Source organism: Anastrepha ludens, chromosome X (genome assembly GCF_028408465.1).
Source record: "Anastrepha ludens isolate Willacy chromosome X, idAnaLude1.1, whole genome shotgun sequence".
Lineage (NCBI taxonomy): Eukaryota > Metazoa > Arthropoda > Insecta > Diptera > Tephritidae > Anastrepha > Anastrepha ludens.
Genome location: NC_071503.1, coordinates 69,914,065 through 69,941,877, shown reverse-complemented (window position 1 = coordinate 69,941,877; position 27,813 = coordinate 69,914,065). Strand labels below are relative to the sequence as shown.

Below are 27,813 nucleotides of genomic sequence, written 5' to 3'. Positions count from 1 at the left end.
AAAATACCAGTCTAACGGTTAGACGCGATACAAGTGAAACCTTCCGTAAAACAAACTGAGAGAGAATAAGACGAAAGCAGCATTAGGAGCGGGATAATTATAGGTTCATTATAATATTGCTATAAAGTTCATATTTTATTTTCTTCATTTTATTATTATACATCCTCAATGTTTTCAATTTCAACAAATGATACGAGTGGCTTATGATAGATAAAATATGATACAAATGCTTTGGTTTCGATGTTGTCAAAAAAAATACCAAAACGGACCGAAGAAACAGACTTACAAATTTCTTCCACTTTCGTCTACTTGTATTCATATAAAAACTTATGTCTCTTCCCACCAAAGCTAAATGTATTAGTATATTTCTTCTTGTATTTATTCAATAATTTGGGCCGAAATCCCGGCCGTACTGCAATACCGGGCCAACCCGTGGCAGAGGTGGAGCAAGCCCCTAAAACACTCCGCCCATTTCCAAAAATCAGTTTAACATTTGTTGTCCTCCGATGGAGGATCTATCAGATAAAGTGGGCTTCAAGACCGTTTTCCCCGGGGGGACATTTCCCCCCCGGGGTGATACATAAAAAATTCCCGCACTCTTTTCGAGAGTGACGGTTTGCTAGATATATTAAAATCAGCTTAACATTTGTTGTCCTCCGATGGAGGATCTATCTATGTATGGTAACCATGTAACTATGTATGTAACGATAACCATACACAACCCAAGAATGATAGAAACAAGATTGCGCCCATCAGAGCGTACGTGACGTCACGTTTGCTGAGTTGTGCAGTATTGCCAACCATTTGCTCTTCGCAATAAATTTAGTGCTTTTTTATACCGAAAATGCGACAATTTTTAAGTTTGGTGTTTGTTTCTTTTTGTTTTTAATTTAAGGCTAGCGAAACTTTAGGTTAAAAAAAAACTGTATTATTATACAAAAGAAGTTTAAAAAAGGCCACTCTGAGAAGATTTTAGTGCTAATGAAAATTTTTTTACTCCTATAAAATTTGATAATTTGAAAGTGCAAATTTAATTTTTGGCTCCATTTAAGGCTATGCGAAAATATTAAATGCCCCGCTCTCAACTCTTCTTAAGATTGAAAACCTTTTTACACATTTTAAAAAGCCTTTGAATTTATTGAATGCGAATTAAAATCATAGAGGTGTAATCGTTTCTTCCGGTCATCAATCCTTAGTGAGACATAGAGCATCAAGAGGTGTATTCATAGTAAAAATAAGCAACAAAATACCAGAAAATACTAAAGAAACCATACTGACATTTTTACAAAAAGAGTACCTTATCTAGTAAATATAGCAAAAAAGTCGTTCCCTTAAAAAAAGAGTCTCGCTTAACAAAAAAAACTCATAAATTAAATTGTACATAAGCATAACACATTTATTTAAAAAAAACGTACATTCTACAGACAATTTGCCACACATACAAAGTTCTTTAAGTAACACAATAAAAATTTCGTGTTTTATTTTCTTTAAATGGGCATTTAGTGCGTTTTTATATCCAAAGCTAGGCAACTCTGCAGTAGCGAGAGAGAGATTTGACTGCCGAAAGCAGAAGAACACCAACAACACCGGCAATCGCGGGCAATGCCACCAGATGTTAAAAAAAAGTAAAGCTAGATAAAACTGAGTGAATTATTTAAATAATTATTAAAAAATGTATATTTTACAAAATTATAAACATTACTTTTAATTAGAATAGGCTAGAAAAATGTCATGTGGAATGAACTAAAACTCCGAGACAAAAAATAATAAAAATAACAAAAAAAAAATGCTAAATCAAGTTACGAAAATGGTAATCTGGCCATACTGGAGCTAAAATCACGTAACTAGTTGTCAAATTCGCTGAGCGCAATTTAACGGGACCACGATGGGCGCCATCTCATTATTCTTTGCATCATGTACACAACCAACAAACTACCTTGTCAATACATTTTCTAATAAACCTTTTGAGAATTACACGCTCACAAAAATTAATGTACGAAATATTTATACCGATTCACTTAAACTGACTTTCAGTATCTAAACCAAAAATAGAAAAGCCAACAAGCAACGGCGAGCTGTTTGATTTCATGTTCGTGCCTGTGTATGTGCATTTGTGCGTTCATATCGCCACAGTGCATGACTACCAGCCTCGGCTGAGCACAGTAAGAAAATGTATTCGAGCGTATATATGTATGCATGATGGAAAGAATAATGAGATGGCGCCTATCGTGGTCCCGTTACTCTGCGCTCAGCGAATTTGACAACTAGTTACGTAATTTTAGCTCCAGTATGGCCAGATTACCATTTTCGTAACTTGATTTAGCATTTTTTTTGTTATTTTTATTATTTTTTGTCTCGGAGTTTTAGTTCTTTCTTCATGACATTTTTCTAGCTGTTCTAATTAAAATGTCATGTTTATAATTTTGTAAAATATACATTTTTTAATAGTTATTTAAATAATTCACTCAGTTTTATTTAGCTTTACTTTTTTTTAACATCTGGTGGCATTGCCCGCGATTGCAGGTGTTGTTGGTGTTCTTCTGCTTTCGGCAGTCAAATCTCTCTCTCGCTACTGCAGTGTTGCCTAGCTTTGGATATAAAAACGCACTAAAATGCCCATTCAAAGAAAATAACCCAACAAATTTTTATTGAATCACTTAAAGAACTTTGTATGCCTGACAAATTGTCTTTAAAATGTACGTTTTTTTAAATAAATGTGTTATGCTTATGTACAATTTAATTTATGAGGTTTTTTTGCTAAGCGAGACTCTTTTGTTAAGGGAACGACTTTTTTGCTATATTTGAAGTTATGTAACAAGATAAGGTACTATTTTTGTAAAAATGTCAGTATGGTTTCTTTAGTATTTTCTTGTTTATTTTTACAATGAATATAACTCTTAATGTCCTATGTCTCACTAAGGATTGATGACCGGAAGAAACGATTACACCTCTATGGTTTTAATTCGCATTCAATAAATTCAAAGGCTTTTTAAAATGTGTAAAAAGGTTTTCAATCTTAAGAAGAGTTGAGAGAGGGGCATTTAATATTTTTGCATAACTTTAAATGGAGCCAAAAATTAAATTTGCACTTTCAAATTATCAAATTTTATAAGAGTAAAAAAAATTTCATTAGCACTAAAATCTTCTCAGAGTGACCTTTTTTAACCTTTTTTTTGTTCAATAATATAGTTTGTTTTTTATCTTAAAGTTTCGGTAGCTTTAAATTAAAAAAAAGGAACAAACAGGGTATAAAAAAGCACTAAATTTATTGCGAAGAGCAAATAGTTGGCAATACTGCACAACTCAGCAAACGTGACGTCACGTACGATCTGATGGGCGCAATCTTCTTTCTATCATTCTTGATATGTATGTACATATGTACGTTAGTGTGTTTGTACGATTGTGCTCTGCGCTCAGCTTTGTGTCGATTTTACTGTGCGCTGCGCAGGTTGGGGTATTCTTGCAGAATGTAAAGATGATTCACACACTGTCGACCGACTGGGTACAGTTGTCACAAGTGACGATATGTATAATTTTTATATGAAAAATCAAGGCGAATCTATTGAAGGTGGTAGCAATAACACAGCTGATTTGTTATTTTTTTCTTCCGCCGTGTACATTTGGATGTCAACACAAAATTGAATTACGAAACGTTTTACTTAGCTTAGTGTATGAATTCACCTTGGAAAAAATTCAATTTTCTTCTATAATAAATTTTAATAAAAAAAAAAAAAACTGTTTTCAATAAATAATCAGAAATGTCCTACAATGCAAATTTCAAAAAAAAAAAAATTCCATTTTCGTCTACTTGTATTCATATAAAAATTTATGTCTCTTCCCACCAAAGCTAAATGTATTAGTATATTTCTTCTTGTATTTATTCAATAATTTGGGCCGAAATCCCAGCCGTACTGCAATACCGGGCCAACCCGTGGCAGAGGTGGAGCAAGCCCCTAAAACACTCCGTCCATTTCCAAAAATTAGTTTAACATTTGTTGTCCTCCGATGGAGGATCTATCAGATGTTAAGCTGATAAGAACAGATAAAGTGGGATTCAAGACCGTTTTCCCCGGGGGGACATTTCCCCCCCGGGGTGATACATAAAAAATTCCCGCACTCTTTTCGAGAGTGACGGTTCGCTAGATATATTAAAATCAGCTTAACATTTGTTGTCCTCCGATGGAGGATCTATCTATGTTAAGCTGACTACACTTTGATCTTAGCCATAAGGCCGAGAAGCGATAACCAACACAACCAACAAACTACTTAGTCAATACATTTCCTAATAAACCTTTTGAGAATTACACGCTCACAAAAATTAATGTACGAAATATTTATACCGATTCACTTAAACTGACTTTCAGTATCTAAACCAAAAATAGAAAAGCCAAACAACTGTTTTCAATAAATAATCAGAAATGTCCTACAATGCAAATTTCAAAAAAAAATTTTTTTTCTTGTGATTCGAACCAAGAATTTTGGATCGGAAGCTCACATTGCTAGCCGCTCGGCTATCGCGCCATACTGTCGTCGCTGGCCTAAAAGTTATTTAGTTCGTCGCTACGTTTATATGTAATATTCGTAGCCAAGATGGTCGCTTTTTTCGTTTCACTTTTTCTCAAATCACTCCCAACGATTCTAAAGAAGTTTTCACTTCAAAAAAATTTCAAGGGGCCCGCATCTCAAGTTTCCCCCGGGGCCCGAATACTCTCTCCACGGCCCTGCCTACAATAGTTCTGCTTTCTTTTCTAGACAGAGCTAGTACGAATCGGACGTATATATCTGCACTCTGTGTACACATGATTTTCGCGGTTTTGCAAGTGGCTAGATTATTCCACCTCCTATCTATGCATATTTTCATGTCCGCAGCGATGCCTTTATATACCGTATTTAAAGGTTTCAGTATGTCGTTATCTTGTACGAATTGTCTGTAAACAGAGCTTTTGGAAATCTCATCTACAATTTCGTTTCCTGCAATGCCCTTATGTCCGGGTACCCAATAGATATGCAACCGTCTGTCTGCGGCTAATCTCTATATGGCTTCCCTGTTTCTTAGAACATTTTTAGATGAAATTTCATATGAATTTATTGCTTTTATCGCAGCTTGGCTGTCAACGTATAGATTTATTTTGGAGTTGCTTGATGTCTTTGCGAATGCTATTTCCGCAGCTTTACCTACAGCAAAGACTTCTGCTTGAAAGATACTGCAGTGGTCAGGACGCTTAAATGGCTTTCTGATGCCTAGCTCTGCGCAATAGATTCCTATCCCTACTCCGTCTAACATTTTCGAGCCATCAGTAAATATATTAAGAGTATTTGGGTTAGGTTTCATTCCTTTTTTCCATCACCCTTTTATTGTTGTTCGGAATTTCTGTGTGTGTAAAAGTGTGTATTCAAAAATATCATTGTGTCAGTACAACCAAACACAAATACACAAAACGGTGTATTGTGTAAATATGTAACTAAAAGAACGCAGTTGTTTTCTATGGGATAAGTTTTGCTCAATTTTATGTATCCTACGGGCAACGGAAAGGGACTACGATACGTTGGTTAGTGTGAACACCATAACTTCCTACGTTTGCTTGTGTTGTTACTGATTCACCAATTTTATCGTCTATTTCAAATGCTCAGAATGATTTGCTTGTTAGGCGAGCACAATTTAGCCATAGTAGCACTTTTGGTTTTTGGTGCAAACAATAATATATGAATTAAGCTTGCAAGCATACAAGCATACTGGTATGCTTCATGGTAATATAATAGACAGTAATTTTGAATACCTTAAAGAACAACAGCGCCAATTTCGTCTATAAGGACTGTTGGATTAATAGTTCAATCTAGAAAATATCACTTCATCGAAAGATTTCGATTCCCTAATTATTAATAAATTGTATATCATTGAGAATCTGCAAATTTCATGTGCGTCCACAATTGCTGTGCCTTATATGCCAAATAATTAATTTTTTTTTCTTTCAAATTACTATACTTCATCGTTTTCTCCTGGTTACCAAGTTGATTCAAGCTATAAATAGTGATATTTCAAAAGCTTTTGCTTGCGGAGTTAAATAAAAAATTTAATACTTTTCTAAGAATTACTAGCATTTTGAAGGTTCAGACCCTTCTATCTAAACTTAACGGGTTCCTTGATTCGTGTAGGAAAAATAAGTTAACATTGAATACAAATTGAATACACCTCTATCTCACATTCATAAATTTCGCGATCTTTGTACAATTTTTAACTCAGCTCTTACGTTTGGTGCCCATATCAATTATGTACATATGACCTAGAGCTTTCGCATCTTTAGCATTTGTCAAGAGAAATAGATCCGAGTTCAGATACCCGTGCACGAAAAAATTAAGTATAACTCTTTTTATAAATCTATATTAGAATATGAATATGAAATCCATTTCATGCTCTCCATAATATGGCGGCCGCCGTAGCCGAATGGTTGGTGCGTGACCACCATTCGGAATTCAGAGAGAACGTAGGTTCGAATCTCGGCGAAACACTAAAATGAAGAAAACGTTTTTTCTAATAGTGGTCGCCCCTCGGCAGGCAATGGCAGACCTCCGAGTGTATTTCTGCCATGAAAAAGCTCGTCATAAAAAATATCTGCCGTTCGGAGTCAGCTTGAAACAGTAGGTCCCTCCGTTTGTATAACAGCAATAAGACGTACACCACAAAGGGGAGGAGGAGCTTGGCCAAACACCCAAAAAGGGTGTACGCGTCAATTGCATATACATATATATAATAAGAAAATTTTGAAGGTAATTCTACCTTATTTTCCATGACGTAAACTTATAAATTTGAGTACTCTTCAAAGTAGACTGTAGAGGAAAGTACAGATTGTCATTGGTGGAATTGATAAAACTTTATGTACCTGCAAAAAATTTTCGCCGCTATTACAAATTTTCTGTTGATATTTGTAAATCCAAATATGCCTTGAAGGAACCTATCCCTTTATGGCCTTTAATTGGGTTTAATGCGTTCGAATGGAATGATTCTTCTTTAAGCCGCTGCTGTTTTAAAAACATATAACAGGTGGCGCTAAAGTAATCCTCCTATCAGAAAATGCTATAAATTTTGCGATTGGCCCCTATTGTCAGTTCTGTTTTGACATTTGTGTAGTAAACACATGCGAAATACACGTTAATAAACAATTTTACGCTACACTGCTCCAGAACGCGGAATATTGCTAACTATTTATTTGACCAATAATCGGTCGGTGACTTTGGCACAACGTGAATTTCGTCGCAGATCTCCTCGCCGTCCAACGCCTACTGGTGAAACACTGCGACGTTTAGCCGCTCGCCTCGAAGAGACTGGCACAACACGAGCTGCTGCCAGGTGTGGCAGACCCCGGAGTAGCCGTTCTGTAGAGAATATTGCTGCTGTAGCCGAGGATGTCATGGAAGCGCCGTCGACATCGACCAGACGACGTGCCACGCAAATGGGTATCAGTCGACGGCCTTTACAGCGAATTTTGGTACAAGATTCGCAGATGTTTCCGTACAAAGTCCAGACGGTGCATCAGCTGTTAGCTGCTGACCGCCAATCGCGTCTAACATACGCTCAAGCCATCCTTAATCACCACCAAGAGGAAGATGATTTTTCATCAAAAATAATCATGAGTGGTGAGGCCCATTTCCATCTTAGCGGGTACGTAAATAAGCAAAATTTACGCTTCTGGGGCACTGAAAATCCGCGTGCAACCCACGAAGAGCCATTACACCCGCTCAAAGTCACTGTATGGTGTGCTGTTTTCGTTGGAGGAGTCATCGGACCTTTTTTCTTTGAAGACGTCGCGGGCCAAACGGTTACTGTGAATGGTGAGCGCTACAGAGCAATGATCAACGAGTTCTTTTTGCCGCAACTTGATGAATTGGGATTGGAAAACATGTGGTTACAACATGACGGTGCAACGGCACACACTGCACGTGCCACAAACGATATGCTGAAGGATGCATTTCCCGGGCGCCTAATCTCCCGTTTTGGCGATTTGCATTGGCCAACAAGATCGCCTGATTTGACCGCTCCAGACTTCTATTTGTGGGGCTTTTTGAAGTCGCGGGTTTATGTCAACAAGCCTCAGCTCTTAAAGACAATATCCGTCATGAATGTGAGGACCTATCGCCGGAAGTTTTGGCCAAAGTGATGGAAAATGCCATAAAAATGGCAATCAACTATGGCGGCGGCCATTTACATGACATCATATTCTCGACTTGATGTAATAAAAAAAATTAAAAGACCAAATAAAAATAATCCACAAGAAGAAATAAGCAAAAGAATCAAAGTTTTTCATTTTTTTTTAAATTACAGCCAAAAAACATCGCAAGGTTACTTTTGCGCCACCTTGTAGTACTTTTTATTTTAAGTATTAATTAATTTTACTCATTACTCGCTGCCTTTTTAAACGAACCCTACCAAATGGAGCTGCCGGTGAAGAAGTTCATCAAAAGTGAAATAGTTAGCACTATTAAAAGGCTAAAATAACTCAAGGCACCAGGGTATGATGGCTTCATGGCCGAAATTCTGAAAAGCTTTACTCATTACTAGTTTGTTCAGAGCTTGCTGAGAACAAATTTGCGTGTATGAGACTTGTAGAATTTACGCATGTGTTAAGACTATACAAAGTGAGAATGCAATTACCCTGAAAACGTTTTAGCCTTCTATTCGTACTGCAGTGCCGCGTACCCGAGTAAGTTCGAATTCGAAAGAGTAAGTCGTAGACTCCCGAAATCAGTAAGGCTAACTCGGAGAGTGCAGGCATGCGCAGACCGCGCGTTAGCTCTGTCTTTCTCACTCTTCTACAAAAGATCTAAAAGAGAAAATATTAATCCTGGCAATCCTAATAAGAATAATGGAAAACTTTTATGAAATTATTGCATTGTCATCGGTCCGTGAAAGGTGTGCAGAATTCCAAGTCGATCAGATTTTTAGAAGCCAGTGAAAATTAAGCTCAAAGATTCCGTTACATTCATTCATACATACATACATACATACATACATACATACAACCCGAGCTAATAAAAGCGTGTTAAAAATAAACCAAATCTAAACAGTGAGTCGCGTAAAAGTTAGGCTAAAGTTTTATGAAAAAACCCCAAGCTCCTACCTTCAGACGCTATGCCACATGTATGTACCTTCATTTGCGGACACGTTAAGGGTTAACATAGCAGAAGAAAATATATTGAAACACATATAGGGTTTTTCAGTAAGAGCGCTTCAACTTTTGAACTTTTTTGGATAAAACACAAACGGTTTGACTTTTTTAACTAATTTTTTTTTTATTATCGAGTCTGATGGATGAAATTCGATTTCTTTTGCGTGACCACCGCGTTCACGTTTTACGAAGTCCAATCGTTGAACCCAATTTTCGACCACTCTTTTGCATAAATCGGCCGAAATTCCAGCGATTTCGCGTTCAATAATGGCTCTGAGCTCACAAATCGTCGCCGGCTTGTTACTGTAGACCAATGACTTCACATAACCCCAAAACGGGACGGCTTGTTAAATGGAACGTAAAATGGTCGTAATGCTCTTAAAGTAGCAGCAACAGAACGATTATTTTCATAAAAAATTTGCACGATTTGCAATCGTTGCTCAAGTGTGTAGCGTTCCATGATGAAATGTATACTAATGAAGTTTACAAATGACAAGCGAAAAATAAAAAAATATTGCGTTGTTCGCCCTTCCTATCAGAAAAAAGTTGAAGCGCACCTATTGAACAACCCTGTATTAGAAAAACTAACAAAAAAACAAGAATTCAATTTGGTAATTGAAAAAAGACTGCAAAATGTCGAAAAGTGGCTCTATAAAAACTAAAAATGACTAATTTCTTAAAGTAATGCTATGGAATGCAAATAGGCTGTTAAAAAAACATTTTGTAACCAAATACTTACAAGAACTAAAAATCAGCAAAACACAATTACTTCTTATGGAAATACACCAAAAAACTAAAACAACCATCAGTGCAAGAGCACCAACCAAGACACCGAATAATAAGTGGGCAAAGACTAATAATAAAAAAGCAGAGGACACCTTTATTCCATATGGCTTGCTAACTTCAGCGAGGAACTAGTTTACAATCATAATTACCGTAAATGAAATCCCTCCTTAACTACGAACGATATAATAAATGAAATCAAAAGATTAAAGCCAAACAAATCGCCAGGTTATGACCAAATAACTGCAAAAATTTTAAAGCAGCAGCCAAAGAAAACTCTTGAGGATTCAACGTGTAAAATTAACCCTACATTAACGATGAATTACTTTTCAATTTACTGGAAAATTTGCAGAAGTCATAATGTTCCAGAAACCAGGATACGAAGTAGCGTCCTACCGACATATCTCACTACTTTCCACTTTAACAAAAATTTTAGAAAAATTATTAATCAAACGAATTAATACAATAATTGAAAAAGAAAATATTGTTCCTGGGCACTAGTTTGGATTCCTAACTAAACATTCGATTATTGATCAAGTCCTTAGGATTGTTCGAGTAATCGAGAATGAGTTTGAAGAGAACAAAATATACTTTGCTGTATTCCTCAACGTGTCAAAGGCGAGTGATAAAAGGCCTCTTCAATTCACCACTTCCCCGGTCGTTATCTTTATGCTCGATTAACTTAAAGAAAATTGTGCATGCGAAAGCAACAACAAACGCATCGAGTAAGATTTGCCGCTAGCGGGTATGTTATAACTCATTAAGCTACGGCGACACGCTTATGCATTTCTTATATGTGTGCGTGTCAGGTACATGAGGCTTTGAAAAAAAAAAACTGATTTGTATAAGTGAGGCATTTTTATTTGGTTTGGTTATTTACAATTTATTAAAACTATTTTTTTAATACGCTATCAATCAAATGACCACCTTTATTAGCAATCACAAATTGCGATCTTTTTTCTGCGTTTGTCATCACCTTGTCAAGCATTTCGGGTTTTATAGCGTCGATTTCGGTTGTTTCGGTGTAAAGTTATTAATGGTTGAAATTGTACTGAATTGATGTATCGAAAACATGTATCATACATTTGTTGAAGTCGATTGGTTGGTAAATGACAAAGTTATTCAGCGTTTACATACTGACGTAAAAGATGAAGCGCCCTGTATTATAAAGGGTGGTTAAGTTTGAAGGGCCGGTGTTGATATTACGATAATAATGGCACACCTGGTTCAAATTTTCGATGACTCTGAGGCATAATTGAGGTTCTATGCCATTAATGTGCCTTTAGCTCTTGAATTGTTGCCGGCTTATCGACGTACACCTTTTCTTTCAAATAACCCCAAATTAAGAAGTCCAACGGTGTCAAATCACATAATCTTGGCGGCCAATTGACATCGCCACGACGTGAGATTATTCGGCCATCAAATTTTTCGCGCAAAAGAGTCATTGTTTCGTTAGCTGTGTGACAAATGGCACCGTCCTGTTGAAACCACATATCGTCCACATCCATATCTTCCAATTCGAGCCATTAAAAGTTCGTTATTATCCCACGATAGCGAACACTATTCACAGTAACTGCCTGACCGGCCTCATTTTAGAAAAAATACGGCCCAATGATGCCGTCGGCCCATAAACCGCACCCAACAGTCACTCTTTGTGGGTGCATTGGTTTTTCGGCAATCACTCTTGGATTATCATTCGCCCAAATGCGATAATTCTGCTTATTGACGAATGCACTGAGGTGAAAATGTGCCTCATCACTGAAGATGATTTTCTTCCAAAATTGGTCATTCATTGTTGCCATTTCCTGCCACCATTCTGACCATTGACGACGCTTGAAATTGTCAAGAGGCTTTAGTTCTTGAATCAATTGCGAACAGCAGGAATATTTTCTGCAGTACGAGCTGTACGAGCATGCACGGGTTTTTTCACATCTCCTACAGACCCGATTTGCTCAAACTTTTGCACAATTTTTCCAATTGTACGCACATTTGGACGATTAAATTGACTCCTTCTGGGGGCTGGCGAAGTTTCGAGATACAGAAGTTGAAAAGCAAGGGTGAAAGGGCACCTACCTGCAGAACTCCTTGCTTTATCTTCCTCTGTTTAGAGATTTGGTCTCGAAAAGTCAATAACGAATGTCGACCACTCAAATTGTTCGCTGACTGTAAAATGTCATCTAGTGGCGTGGCATGGCTGACAGTGGCGAAAGCCTTCTTCAAGTCCAACGCTACTACGATAGTCCTCTGGCAGCGGCGGTTTTGGTTGAGCCCGCAGTTGATATGGGTGTTTATGGCGATGAGTGCTGTGGTGGTACTGTGCACTCGTCGGAAGCCAAGCTGGTATGTGGCTGGGATCAGGTGTTTCGGGTAGAGTGGGAGTAGAAGGGCCGATAAGAATCCCCTTGATTGGCGAGTTTCCCAGGCTTTAGTAGCGGGACCACTCGCCCTGCTTTTCACTTGTCAGATGTGATGAGAGTGGCCAAGGACAGACTTTGTGAGAAATCCTACTCCCAATGGTCCCAGGTGCTTCAGCATCAGTGTGTTCAGTCCGCCAGAGCCAATGGCTTAATATTGTATTATATGATTTTCATTTGGGGATGGCCCGCTGAACCTCATCATTGGAGAAAGTAAGTGGCGCACTGTCGTTCCTCAGCTTGTGCAGCCGTTTGGTGGCACGACGCTTTGTTCTGTCGGCCGGAGGATGCAGTGTGAAAAGTCGGCTAAAATAGCTCGCGCATGTCTTCGGGTCCAACGAAGTGCAACCGTTAAAGGTGATGGCCACCATGTCGTTGTGCTTCGTCGGGTTCGACAGGGACCTCCAAATTGAGATCGTTTATGAGAGGTCGTTTATGGACGATCACGGGAACCAATCGTTTGCTATAATGGTACGTATGTCCGGAATCCTTCCAACAAGTATAAAGCGAGCCGCAGCAGCTGTGAGCACCTTGCGGAATGCGTGTTCGCTTACGCGCAGACCGGTGGGGATGGGGAGAACTGCGAAGGTATCTTCGGTGAATAACGCGAAGCCGGCCCAATTAGCTTTGTTGAAGCATGCACAACCGGTGAAGTATGTATGGCCGGTGGTCCGCGCAAATCAAGTGGGAAGCAGATCGAGATGATCGCCATAGATCGCCATGTTATGCTATTTATCAGACCAGCGCTAGCAATTGTTATGTCAGGCGAGCAGCTGTAATTGCCCACTACCCTTGGGGGGATTATGGTTTACAATGCTGAATGTCGAATCGTTTATCTGCTCTGCCAAATGATGCTCTCTACGACCATTTGGTAGGCTTGAGAGCCAAAGATCGTGATGCGCATCAAATCCACCTATTACCAATCGGTTCTTACCTCTGATGAGCACACCAATTTCAGGGTGATATCGTTTCGGGCAGCAAATGGCAGGTAGTATATATGTTAAATATTTCGAGCTCAGCATCGCCTGACCGGACAGCTATACCTTGACATTCATCGATAAGACGATGCTGAAGGGTGTGGTGGACTATAAACGCTAGGCCTCCACCCGTGTCTCGCTCGTGATTCTTTCTGTGCACATTATAGCTATCCCTGGTAATCAGGGCGGATCGAGAATGCAGTGTTGTCTCTTGGACCGCAGCTAGTTTGTCCGCGCACTGGGATTAGAGCAGGAGGGTTATGGGTCAGAGAGGAAGTTGTGTTGAACCGGTGGGTTCCTAACCGTTGCGGTTTGGTTACTGGCGGCAGTTTGAAGTGCCGGCAGATTCGACGAAAAACCCACTGAGGCAAGGGCTGTCTGATGCCGGGAGCAAAACGTGCTCACATACCGTGTGGACCACTCCCTATGTGTCTTAAGGCCTGAGCAGGTCTTAAGGTGGCTCCACCCGTTGCACTTATTGCACCTAACCGAGGTGGAGTTCGGGTGGAGCCGTTGGTGGCATATGCAGCAGTAGAATACCTCTGGTCCAGAGTTGGGCTCAATACCAGCCCTAAAGAGAAGTATTTGGAGCACACTTGCTGCGTAGGATTGCTTCTGTTACGATTAATTGGAGGTGATGTACGGTGCACTAGGCAGGGCTAGTTTACTGGGTCGGAGAGAACCCGAGTGATTCCGGTATCGTAGAACCGTCTGCCATGGGAATGTAAATTTAGTACTATGTTTTAGTTAGAACCAGCTTTGACAAAAATCTATTAATTTTTATGTCGTCTCACATACATATGTATTTTATATACAATATATCATGTTTTGATATACGTATACATCTGTGTTCACAATAATAACATATCATATTTATTTATTTATCTATTTTTAATTTTTTTTTATAAAAATGTAGTTAATACCACAACAAAAACATAAAGTTTCAAACTTTGTATAAAATTTTAAAGAACTAAATGAACATTCAATATTTCAAATATTTAGGTTGTCTTAAAAATCTTTGATCATTTATTACATCAAAATGCCTTTCAATATCTTGAAAATTAATATATTTATAATTGCACAGACATTCGTAAATTTCATTTGATATTAATTTGTTTGAAACCAATTTTTTTCAACAGCAATAGTTTCGTTGAACCCTGCTTTAAACAACCATTTGCCGTACGGAGTCAGGTTGAAACTGTACGTTCCTCCATTTGTGGAACAATATCAAGACGCACACCACAAAAAGGAGGAAGAGCCGAACATCAAACAGAAATGGACGCGCCATTTAAAGGGTTTTCCAATAAGAGGTGTTATTCCCATAAAAGATAAATGGTTTCGTTGCTTGTGTGGCACGTAGCGCCGTCTTGCTGAATGTATGTATATGTCCAGATCAATACTCGTACCATCCAATTCCGGCCATAAAAATAGTTAATCATATCTCGATAGCGCAATCCATTCTCCGTAACTGTTGCTCCAGTTTCATTTTCGAAAAAGTAAGGTCCAATGACTCCGACGAACCATAAACCGCACCAAACAGTCACACGTTGAGGATGGAGAGGCTTTTCAACAATAACTCTTGGATTGTATGAGCCCCAGACAATTTTGCTTGTTGACGAAGCCACCGAGGTGGTAATGGGCCTCATCACTCAAGATGATTTTCCCATGGACTTCCGGATAATTTTCATGTATTTCAACGAGCCAATCAGCAAAGACACGACGTTGTTTATGATCGGCCGGCTTGAGTTCTTGTGTTAACTGGACTTTATAAGCCTTAAGACCCAAATCTTTATGCAAAATACAGTGTAATGACGTTTTTGGAATGCCTAATTCCAAAGAACGACGAGGAATGGACAAACCTGTGTTTTCTTCAACACTTTCGGCTACAACAACAATATTTTCGGCTGTTCTTGAGCGACGTGCACGGGATTTAATCTTCACATCACAAATTTGTATTGCTGTCCTACAAAGTGCTTCACGATGACCCAAAAATGTTCGAGTTTTACGAACCGTCTCTGCGAAATTTTAACAATTTTTATAATGAATTTTAATAATTTCAATGCTTTGTTTAAGCGTGTATCGTTCCATTTTTATTAATGGCATGGTTTCTATTTACTTGTCAAATACCAAAACAAGACAGCTTCAGAAGTGGCATCTACCGAAATAGCGGGCTATTCAAAATAACACCTGTTATTGGAAAGCCCTTTATTTATTTATTCTTAGCCATGACCTAGCAGAAGCTCACATGTCAAAACACGTGCTATGCAACTGGAGTCGAATATTTATTAACTCAATAGGAGTTTGTCGGTGAAAACAAATTCTCCTTGTCTTGAAAAAATATTATATCCAATTATCCGTATAACCGACTGTCGTGGGGCATTAATGCTACTTAAACTCCATACAAAATATTCAATTATGTATTTTATCTTCAAGCATTGAGTAGGTAATAATATACATATAGTCACAATCTCGAACAAAAATTATTTCGTATGTGGGGTGCCTGTACTAACAGATACATGTTGTTTGACTATTTTTTGTAAAGATGAGAATAATTTTATGAACACGACTCATTCTACAGGCCACTTAGTTTCTTCCCTAGGTCAAGAACGCATGAAGTTAAAAACCCCCTTTGCATCCGCCGAGGAACTTAATAAAAACGTTAAAGGAAAATACTAAGTGGTGTGTGATGAAACAGTTCAAAATGTGTAGAAAAACGTAACTTCCACGGACAAATTGCACGAGCGCTTTAAATTTCCCACTTAATATAAGTAATAATTAACGACCTAAGGCACACCACCATGCTTGCTAAGATGTGGCGCATCTACAACTGAACTAAACTACTGCAAGCACCCACTCACTTGCCTAATCTCAATATAATAGAGAATGTTTGGAACGATATGTTCAGAAAACAAAATGATAAAGCTTTTCGGAAGACAAACAAACTGAGAAAAGCTCTGCAAACTGAATAGAACACTATTTCACCACACGTATGTAAAAAGGCTGCCGTAGCCGAATGAGTTGGTGCGTGACTACCATTCGGAATTCACAGAGAGAACTTAGTTTCGAATCTCGGTGAAACACCAACATTAAGAAAAAGTTTTTTCTAATAGCGGTCGCTCCTCGGCACGCAATGGCAATCCTCCGAGTGTATTTCTGCGATGAAAGAGCTCCTCATAAACGTATCTGCCGTTCAAAGTCGGCTTGAAATTGTAGGTCCCGCCATTTGTGGAAACAACATCAAGACGCACGCCGCAAATAGGAGGTGGAGCTCGGCTAAACACCCAAAAAGGGTGTACGCGCCAATTATATATACTGTGAGCGTCAAAATAAAGTGTAAAAAGCATTTTGTTATAATAATTTAGACCGCCAAATCCGGAAAAGGAAAATCACCAATATGGATATGCTGAGACTCGTTATAAAGAAAGAGTGGGATAAAATTTCATCTGACGTGACAAAACAACTAGTTGAGTCGATGCCCCGAAGACTGCCTTCCGTTATCAAAGCTAAAGGGAAATCAACAAAATACTAAATCGATATCAGTTTTGTAAAATATATCTCTGTATACTTAATTTTGACGCGTAAAATATGCACTAAATTTGGTTTGTTTTATAACTTTTTTTGTTTTAATTAATTTTTGTGTTTTTCTAGTATAGGGTTTTTCAGTAAGAGCGCTTCAACTTTTGAACTTTTTTGAATAAAACACAAACGGTTTGACTTTTTTAACTAATTTTTTTTTATTATCGAGTTTGAATATATACATTTAAGTATGAAATTCGATTTCGTTTGCATGACCACCGCGTGCACATTTTACGAAGTCCAATCGTTGAACCCAATTTTCGACCACTCTTTTGCATAAATCGGCCGAAATTCCAGCAATTTCGCGTTCAATATTGGCTCTGAGCTCACAAATCGTCGCTGGCTTGTTACTGTAGACCAATGACTTCACATAACCCCAAAACGGGACGGCTTGTTAAATGGACCGTAAAATGGTCGTAATGCTCTTAAAGTAGCAGCAACAGAACGTTTATTTTCATAAAAAATTTGCACGATTTGCAATCGGTGCTCAAGTGTGTAGCGTTCCATGATGAAATGTATACTAATGAAGTTTACAAATGTCAAGCGAAAAATAAAAAATATTGCGTCGTTCGCCCTCCCTATCGGAAAAAAGTTGAAGCGCACCTATTGAATAACCCATTATTAAGTAGAGAATCAAATACTAATTTAAAAAACATGAAATTAAAATATATTGTTTTGTTATAAAAGACTGAAATAAAATCCATATGATAACAAAATGCTTTGTACACTTTATTTTGACGCTCACAGTTCCATAACAAAGTGCAAGCCACTGAATACTGATCAGACAGTTTTGTACAATCATTCAAGGACATACATATGTAGGTATATACAATTATGTACGATGATTCGTTTGAACATGCATTCTAAAGTTTTGTTTATTTTTATTTCACAATATAAAAATATTTAATATAAAGTTATAATTTTGCTTAGCACTCCCGGACATTTTTCCCGTGGGGTACGATTTAACCGAGAGGTTATAAGCCGGTAAGCCCTATGCCATGGACTTGGGTCTGCCTCGTTCAGTAGCTGCTTTAAAGACTTTTAATTGATTCTGCGGATTTCAGCCTTTAAACGGCGCCTTAACATTAAAAATTCTATTCTGCCACTTTCGTTGATAACGCCTTCTAACATGAAGATATTTAGTCGCGTATTGTATCTCTTCACCAATAGGCTTCCTGGTGTTTGGAGACTCCCCCTCTTTTAGGCATTGCTGCGTCGCAGAATTTAGTCAGACTATTGTTTTATAGTGCCATCTCTAAGATCCATTATGTGTGTTTACGTCCTAGGATATATTCGGTAACCGAGCTACTAAGGAAAGTGATGTCAATAAACCTGTGTTTATTTCGAAACGAACTTTTATTATACAGCCTGGCTCAAAGTAAATGTGTAGAAAACAAAAGCACTATACCTTAATGACACTACATTGGAGCGCAGCAGTTTGAAAGCGATAACTGCATATGTCACTGCAGGCAGTGGTTCTGAAGTGGGTGTTGAATGCAAAATTAGCAAAACAAAGTGGACCTTCGGCAACCCCTCTCGAGTATGGCAAAACTGCAACATCGGTCTTCGCACAAAGCTGCGCATATTCAACTCCAGTGTTAAGTCAGTGCTTCTGTATGGCTGCATAATCTAGAAAGTAACTTCAACGATCACGAAGCTAATAAACACGAATGCAGATTTGTTCACGAAAGCCTTACAGGTGAATGTTCCAACCTTGCGTGGGAATACTTCTCAGCAAGTCGGTCGAGGAATTGTCAGACCGCGTACCACCTGGCAACGCTCTACTGATACAGAAAAGAAATCTCTTGGCCCACCTTGGAACGAATTGAGATCGCTAACACATAACGGTGTTCGCTGACGAAGAGGAGTAGTTGACACCCTATGTTCCAAAGAGGAGTTTAAGGAATCTATATACTTAGTGTTGCCACAAATTCTGTGACAAATTTAACAATGCATATGGCGAGAACGAATTCGCAGAAAAAAGTTCCGTTATATTTGTTTTTGTTCGTATGCATTGTCTACTCATAAATTTTACTCAGTTTCGTGGCAAATTTCGCTTGTTAACAACGGACTAGGGAGCTATGGAAAGTCGTATTGCAGTGACTGCATTACTTAAGTGTTGTAAACGTGCAGTGGCATTAATGGATTGCTGAAAAAACTTAATATTTCAAGAATGTTTGTTTACCGCACGATTAATCGTTTTTCTCAAACGTCTGAAGTGACAAACAGAAAAAGGAGTGGTCGAAAGATGATCTCCACATGAAAGCCTTCCGTTGCTCAACTGCTTATCTTTTGACAACACGCTTGAACAAATTAGACTCGACTGATTCAAGCAGTTTCTTCGGTGAAGCGGAAACGACGGCCATGAAAATATTCTTTTCATAGATGGGAAAATTTTCACTGTTTGAAAAAGTTTTTAACATGCAAAACGACAAAATGTATGCTGAAACTTCTAAAGACGAAAAAAATGTTGTTCCAAGGGTTCAGCGTGGCCTCCATCCAGCATCCGCAATGGTTTTGTGGGGAGGATCTTATAAAAGCGTTGCATCTCTTTCTTTCTGCGAAGAAGGAGTTAAGAACGTGGCAAAAGTGTACAGGGAGGATGTCTTAGAAAGTGTAGTGAAGCAGTTGAGTAGTCTCTGTCTTGAATTGAGAGCGTTGGATCTTCCAGCAAGATTCACCTTCAGCCCATAAGGCACAAACCCCACACATCAGTGGCTAAAAAACAATATTCCTGGGCTCATAGCCACAGAAGATTGGCTGTCTGGAAGTCTAGATATCGATCCATTGCGCTACAGTTTATGGTCAGAATTGGAGAACAAAACCTGTCGGAGACCTCACAGAAATTTGGTCAAACAATCTTTGGTTCGACCAGCAACGTCAATATTCATGGAAACCGTGCGTGCTGCAATAGCTGCATGGCCTAGTCGTTTGAGGGCTATTGAAAAGAATATGGTGACCATTTCGAATGAAAATTAAAAATTTCTTTTTTTAATACTTACATGATTAAATAAAACTAGCTTCATTAAAAAAATATTATAATATAATTTTATATCTATAACGCACTTTACTTGTAATAGAACTTTTGCCAGGACTAAGTAGAAAATGTATGTACATATATGTTTTTCCTGCATTCATAACAACTCATGATAACAATAATACAACGATGTCTATTAGGGGAAAAACCTCTAGTAATGATGCACCCCTTGAGTTTTTTTTTTTACTGTGTCATTAACATTAACAACGGTTAACATTAACCGTTCTAACAATCTAAGCAATCTGGTCTTTTTCACATAACTCCGCTGTGTGGCCTTAACATCACGTCTTCTGCAGACCGTGGAGCGCTCGCAGGTTTTGAAATTTTTTGTGTAGTATCGGAACATTTCTAACACAGTTTTGTTTTGAAAACTTGGCATACTATTCAGCCGATTTTTATTTTATCTCAATCCAACAATTTGTTTGCCATACTTACTGGAAGACTGATAGTAGCTGTCTGCGTAGTTCTATATTCCATTTTGTGAATTTTGATTGCGAACGGTTAATTGAATAAATGATTTGATCTTTTAAGGCTTGAACAATGTCTTCTTTTGTCGCAATTTCATCTAGGTCTTTGCATTCAATTGATATTTCGTGTGAAATAGCTCTGACTTCCGCCTTATGACCTTACCTTAGATATCTAGTGTTCTTTCAGCCCCTTTGATCGCTAGTTCCAACAATATCCTGCCTTTTACAGTTTTCCGAGCGCGAGTGACTTTTTCAGCCTTTGACAAGAATTCAAATACTTCGGATGCGGTTGGAGTTTTATACAATATATATATATCGACGTCTCACAGTACAACATTTGCAGCCACATAAAAATATCGCGGTTTGAATATACACGGCACTTTACATCGAATCTGTTCTTCGTTTAAAACGCTGCAGAGGAAAGTTTATCAGAAAGCAGTACCGCATAGATAATATTCCAGAATAAAATCAGATTTCCCTTCCTTAGTACCTTAACCTTGGCGTTGGTGGATAGACTTGCGTAAATCTAAGAAGGCCTGGAATATACCATCGGTTATCTGATGCTAAAGAATAAGGTGTTAGTCTAATATGGGTACATGGATGTTAGCCTAATATGGGTTACTCGTCTCCAACGGATTTGTTTGCAATTGGTGGTAACAGACTGTATTTTAGTGTTGCACCCCACTGATATCTGTAAATCTCCGTGAATAACTGCCGACCTAGAGAGCTAATGGAGGCTATGGCACAGCGGGCCTTCTTTACACTCTCATGGGGCTCAATTATGGACTTAAAAAATATGGAAAAATATTAAAGCAGGCGGCCGTAAAGTGACAGACTCACTGATGGAAAGTGCAAGGCATCTGGGCTCTAAAGGTACTTAAACATCTAAAGGGGCTATTCCATAACCAAGAATGAGTACTAGGCAGGGTTCTGTGCGAACTCCTGAGGACTTGACTTAACGTCAAAAGATGTGAGGCGGTGCTGAGCCGCGCCAATTGTACTCCATAGGCAAGGGAAAGTGACGCAGCTCAACTTCATGCAACTCTGCCAACACAGCAAGACACAAACTGAATCTTCGGACATAAGTTCGAAGGGATACACTTTCAGTCAGTCGCCGTAGCCCAATAGGTTGGAGCATGACTACCATTCGGAAGTGCACATGTTCGAATCTCCGGGAATGAAACACCAAACTGATAGAAAAGATTACGGTCGCCCCTCGGAAATGGCAAATCTCTTACTGTATGTCTGTTGTGGAAAAAGCTCCTCATAAAAAACATCTGCCGATCGTAGTCGGCGTAAAATTGTAGGTCCCTCCCTCCATTTGAACAACAACAAGGCGCACACCACAAATAGGAGGAGGAACTTGGCCAAACATCCAATAAAGGATGTAAGTGCCAGTTATACTTGTATATATATGGCATATATATATATATATATATATATATATATATATGTACATATTTTCTGCCAATCGTAATAGTAAGAAAATTGATACCTCCAAAACCGTCCGACTGGGAATGTCTACGGTAAGGCGACGGAGACATTATATTGGGCATGCATCGAATGACTATGTACCTACCACGAGCAGCTGATGTTGAAACGAAGAAGCTTCTGGGCCTCATCATCATCCAGAACAGGAGTCTATGCACGCAGCTGTGGAGAGTATTCAGAAGCACCGAACTGAGAACTGGGAAATTTATAACAATATGCATCGACGAATGATCAGTAAAACCAATTAGGAAGAGCAACTTAAGGATATTCTACAGATTCGGCACAATTCCCGTCCATTTACACAAAGGATGCGGTAATAGAGAAGATGTGCCTGAAGCGAAATCGGGGGTAATAACACCCGCAGAAGTGGCGGAAGGCTCAGCTAAAGAAGCCGGCAACACTGGGATCAAAATATCAAATGATATCAAAGATAGCTGAAGAAATGGCTAAAAGCGAAGTGACTGTAGACGTCTCCTGCTACCTAGGAAAACTGAGGGAATCGGCGTCGTTGAAAGCGAGCTTGAAGCGTTGAGGCAGCTTGACATATGAGACTCGGACAGAGTATAACTGCCAGACAACGATGTGGTCATGGCAAAAGATGAAAGTGAAGCGGTGCAGAAGGAGTAAAAACCATGACCAGCACTTTATCGTCCAAATATATCTTCACCCCGCCAAAACCGCCTCGGCGGTAACCGCAAAGGCAATAATCAGGTCTAATCTGAGTATAGCGCTTTCCAAGAACTCTCGGCCTTCAACGGCCCGATTAGAAATTTGGCTGCAATAAACACGCAAGTAATATGGGACATAAGATGTTATAGTCCCAGAGTCTGCGTGGTATTGACTAACAATATGAATTGTCAATGTCTTTCGGGGTTTCTATGCAGAGCACCGATTGGAATTAGAGGATGTCAATGAAACGTTTTGATGGGTAATTAACGACGAGCTGATTAACGACGCCAATGCATATCAATGCACTTATGCCAATAGCATTACAAATTTTTAATATGGTAACACATATACATTTTTAACTAGCGTACAAGAAAAGGTCCTATATAACCATAGGGAATAGTCGGAGTAGGTAGTAAGGAATTAGGTGATATCCCAATAACCATCGATGTCGGATCATGGTATATTAAGAATTGATATTGCAGGCTCACCAAAGGAGCAAAGAATCCTTTAGAACTCAAGAAACACAGATCGGGATTAATTCTTACGGAATATAAAAGTTAATCTATGCCAGCTAGATTATGACCACGATACTTTTGGAGACCATTGACGAAAGTGTTAAGGTCATTATTAAGTATTAATGTCATTATTGACTATTAGACTACTTCTTGAGACAGACTTTCCAACCTCTTCTCCTACGGTAGAGACAGGAACAAAACGTACTGAAATCCTAGGAAGGGTTAACAGAAATGAAGAGGTAATTACCTATGAAATATGTACGATAACAAGATTGAATTGGGTAATAAACAGTGTCGAGCCACTAAAAATCACTTGGTCTTGATGACATTCTCCCGGAATTACTCCAAAAAGCCATAGACCTTCTAGAACCACTTACTAGGATTTCTAGAACAAATATCATACTTGGGTACTTACCAAAGATATGGAGGAGGGCAAAAGCGTTATTTATACCGAAGGAAGTAAAGAATCCTTCAGGTATTTTTATCTTACTTCATTTACTAGAGGAAAACTGCTTTGAAGTCATTAATAGGGTTCTAGTTAGGAGAGATATTAATAATAATCTCGTTCACTGAACGCACAATATGCTAAGTAAGAGAAAGGTAGAGGTACCAGCCAACTCGGGTAGTATAACCGCAATTACATTAAAGGGTATCATCAGGACCACTATTGTGGATCATAGTAGTATGTTAGATGACCTCATGATGGAATTAGGCAGAAACGGTTTATCATATCATATCGTTTTTCTTAAATTTTGCCAACCAGGGGACTCCCAGAACATCATTTGTTTGCATTTTGTCCGTATAAACACTTTAATAAATTTTGTAGCTGAGTTTTCGTTGCCGACATATCTTTTTCAGCTTAAAAAAAACTAAAGTCCGACTCCTTTAATTCCTTTGCAGAATTTTACGACTGCCACATACAATGTCATCTTTTGTATAACTAAAAAAAAGTTTAGCTGTCTGCCGTAACAATAACTTTCCCATTAAGATGGCTTATTTTGAATTTATTACTATTTTTTTTATGTCGTACAGTGGTTGTCATGTGATAATATTAAGTTTTACCAATGGGCGCGTATAAATTTGTAAGAATTCAATACCGAAATAGTGAGAATTTTGTGGAGACGATTCAAAAACGTTGTGGATTTTTTTGGCAACACAGCCGTCTTCTTGCTGCACAGCGGACTAATTAATCGAGAAATTTTAATTGATTATACCAGTTCAAATCCAGAAAATACATATCCGTGTCCGTGCAGATCAATATAGTGAAGCCATTGTAACAGTTGGTGAGAGTGCTGATCAGGATACTTTCATCTGGATTCTGCATCCTTCACATCCTGCCTTAACAGGGACAGAGACCGAAACCAGAGGTCTAATAACAGAATTAATAAACCACGGACGGAGTATATACTAAGATGCGGTAGGAAGTCCCTGTAACTATTTTTTATTAACAAATAAAATCACGCACTGTGAAGGTATTTCTATGACAGTAGAGGCTTTGGGTTGAGGACGATGAGACGCCTACGCCAAATTTGTATGAATGTTCAGACAATCTATGTCCAGAGATTAAAATATTTTACAGTCGAACCCCCTAAGCATTTGAAATTCACCTTGAAAGGGCCTGTTAGCATTCAATAGGGAATGTATAAGTGTTAAAAATTGCCTGTCGGAAATTAAGCAACACTGAAAATCAACATGAAAAAGGTTTCATGAACTTAATAAAATTTCAAATTAACCCTTTGAATTTAAATAGATTATATATTTTCTGGTGCTTACTTTTGTATTTTATGTGAATGGAGAATGGTAATTTGGTAAATGTAATTTTTTTTAGGATGACTTAAATACTGTCAGACACAAATACATATGAGTGTTAAATGTGTGTAATTGTTATTTATAATTACAAGATTTAATTTGTTTTGTTACTGTTAAAATAAGTACTTTTAACTTGATTACCTTCAGGCTCTTTTGAAATGACAGTTGTGCTGCGATCAACAATTCCCTTTTTATCCTCTATAAAAAAGGAAAAATCAAAAAAGAATGGAAAAGAAAACAAATAGTCATAGTTGCTTCAATTTGAACTTAAAGCTGGTTAAAAGTTTTTAATTGATTGCTTTTATTTTCATTTCTTTTAAATTTGAATTCTTACCATTTTTATAAATCATAGTTTCATAATTTTTAAATTTCCAAATAATCATTATAACTAACTATTTGTTTTAAAACAAAACAAAAAAAGAAAAGTAATAAAATAAAATATTTTTAATTAAATAACTGTATACATAAATAGTGGTGATGACTGACAGTTTTTTCCGGATATTTTTACGCTGCACTTGTTAATATAATATTCGATTAAATATAAGATTTTTTCAATAGCACATCCGTCATACCTTTCCTATAATGAGTACTGCGTGGCTTTATTGTTTTGCAATTACAAGAGCAAAGATCTTTTTATAATTAAAACAACAGTTTAAAAACATTTACCAAAATATAAATCTCTCATATGTAGCAAAATTAAACAATTCAAAAGCAAAGTACTTAGTAGAGGATAATTTCAACAATTTCATAAGTCATTTTACCTCCTTTTCAAGAAAAGACAAAAGATTTTAAATTTAAGGATAAAAGTATTTCACGAAAATATTTTTTGGAAAAATTTCAGTGAGACTTACAGAACACACAAAACCAACAATATAATTAAAAACTTATTTGAAAAAAAAAAGTAGCAGCATATATAAACAGTCTTTAATTTGTACACTTTGCTAGTGTAAATATGAAATTGTACACAAAAGCCTGAAAGAATCTAATGATATCGCACCCTAAATACAAAAGGGTCACAACTTAAAATATACCTTCTGCTCAAATATGAACGAGACGTTATCAATAAAACGGTCCGCGGATGACATATGGTAAAAATAAATTTTTTGTTTTTTGGTAGGACTGTTATAAGCTTACATGGCAAATTTCAGCGTGATATGTCACATAGTTTGTTTTCTGTGCTACTGTAAACAAGTCAAGCTCGAGTGTGGAAAATTTTGAGTTGTGACCCTTTTGTATTTAGGGTGCGATATATATTTTATATTAAGGCAATAGAAAAAACCTTCCTCTTTCGGCTGTGATTTGAAAACATCAATTATACACATCAGTGGAAAGGGAAGACGGTGTATTTCAAATAAGTGCGTTACATTAAAAAGTATACAATATAAATACATGAAGTGCAATCAAATTTAATTTAATATTGTAAGCGATACTATAACCACTTTTTTTAATATATTTAAGGTGGATAAGAAAGAAATGCAAGGTCCACAGAAATATTTTAGAGCTACTTGGGTAATCTATATTTAATCTAATATTTTATATTTAATGTAACTAATGAACCATACTTAGATAATTAATTTTGAAATTATGCTGGTAGAAAAATTAATAATAACAATAATGCTACTAATAATAAAATAACTTTAACAATAACAATACTAAAATCCATCACCGTATAATCTCTTCTCTTAAACGAAACTATACCAAAGTTCAGACTAATCTATAACATTTTATAATCGTGCTAATCGATTATACAACCGCGCTAAGTATCAGAAGCTGTAGATGTGACAGCAATAGCTGCTCTACAAGAAATAAGGTAGAAATGACAGGGGGAAATAAAGAAACGAGAGTATAGCATCTACTACAGCGGCGCCGAAAGTCAAGGTTATAAAAGAGTTGTTTTTATGTTGATAAAAAAGCGCGGAAGAGTGTGATGGCTTTTGAGCCGGTGAATGAACGTATTCCATATTTGCGACTAAAATGGAAATTCCAAAACATAACAATTTTATCTGCTTACACCCCTACAGAAGAAAATGAAGATGACATAAGGGACGAATTTTACGACAAAATGTCACACATCTGCTCTAAAATAAGTAGATATGATATCAAAATACTCTGCGGTGACTTCAACGCGAAACAAACACACTTGGAAGTCCCCAGGCCACAATGGTGCTAATCAAATTGATCACATAGTAATAGATAAAAGGCAAAAGTCCTCGATAATCGACGTAAGATCTTATCGTGGTGCAAATTGTGACTTCTATATGGTTGTAGCTCGCGTGCGCCAAAGAATAATATCGCGAATCGTAAAAAATGAGTTTAAAAAGAAGCACTGGAACGTTGAGGAAGTCGTAGCAATGGAATCTACAAGACAAAATGTGGTGATATGAAAGAAATTTTAAGATCATAGAAGCAGATATAACATCAAAATGGCAAAGTCTTGAAGAACCCATTCTTAGCGCTGCAAATGAAACCATTGACCAAAAAGTTATTACCAACGAATGATATTACGCAGAATGTAGGGAGCTCAATAAAGCAAAGAATGAAGCAAGAAAAGCCTGCCTTGAAAACAGTACTCGAAGTAACCTACAAAAATATTAAGAAAAAAGAAAAGAATACAAAAAAATTATAAAAAAGATGAAAAAAGATTATATGAAAAGGGAACCGGAAATAATAGAGCAACATTTCCACAACAAAAAAACAAGATTTATGTACCGCAGGATAAAAAAACACACGAGCCAATTCCGAGATTGATGGCTTTCACGAACAAGAACACAATGGTGATTTAGTGAGTGATAGAAATGAAGTGCTAAATATCTGGAAAGAGCATTTTAATGAGCTCTTCGATAATAATGAAGATGTCACGTCTATTGGTACTGTATACCCAGTAGAAAAGAAGACCCCGATCTTAATGACACGA

The 27,813-nt window shown here is 37.6% G+C and overlaps 1 protein-coding gene and 3 pseudogenes across 1 annotated transcript in view; all 4 read right to left on the bottom strand.

The window, feature by feature from the left end:
* Window positions 1-385: 385 nt before the first annotated feature.
* Window positions 386-526, bottom strand: LOC128870523 (U2 spliceosomal RNA; annotated as a pseudogene).
* Window positions 527-3,884: 3,358 nt separating this feature from the next.
* On the bottom strand, window positions 3,885-4,054 carry LOC128870521 (U2 spliceosomal RNA; annotated as a pseudogene).
* A 76-nt stretch (window positions 4,055-4,130) lies between these two features.
* LOC128870524 (U2 spliceosomal RNA) lies at window positions 4,131-4,243 on the bottom strand (annotated as a pseudogene).
* A 16,640-nt stretch (window positions 4,244-20,883) lies between these two features.
* The window catches only part of LOC128870433 (calcium/calmodulin-dependent protein kinase type II alpha chain), a 341,402-nt gene continuing 334,472 nt past the window's right edge, over window positions 20,884-27,813 (bottom strand). Inside the window, exons 12-13 of the mRNA XM_054113062.1 lie at window positions 25,041-25,097; window positions 20,884-20,951 (exon numbers count right to left, since the gene is read on the bottom strand). Of these exons, the coding sequence (XP_053969037.1) occupies window positions 20,899-20,951; window positions 25,041-25,097 (110 nt within the window). The 3' untranslated portion in view covers window positions 20,884-20,898. The remainder of the gene's footprint in view (window positions 20,952-25,040; window positions 25,098-27,813) is intronic.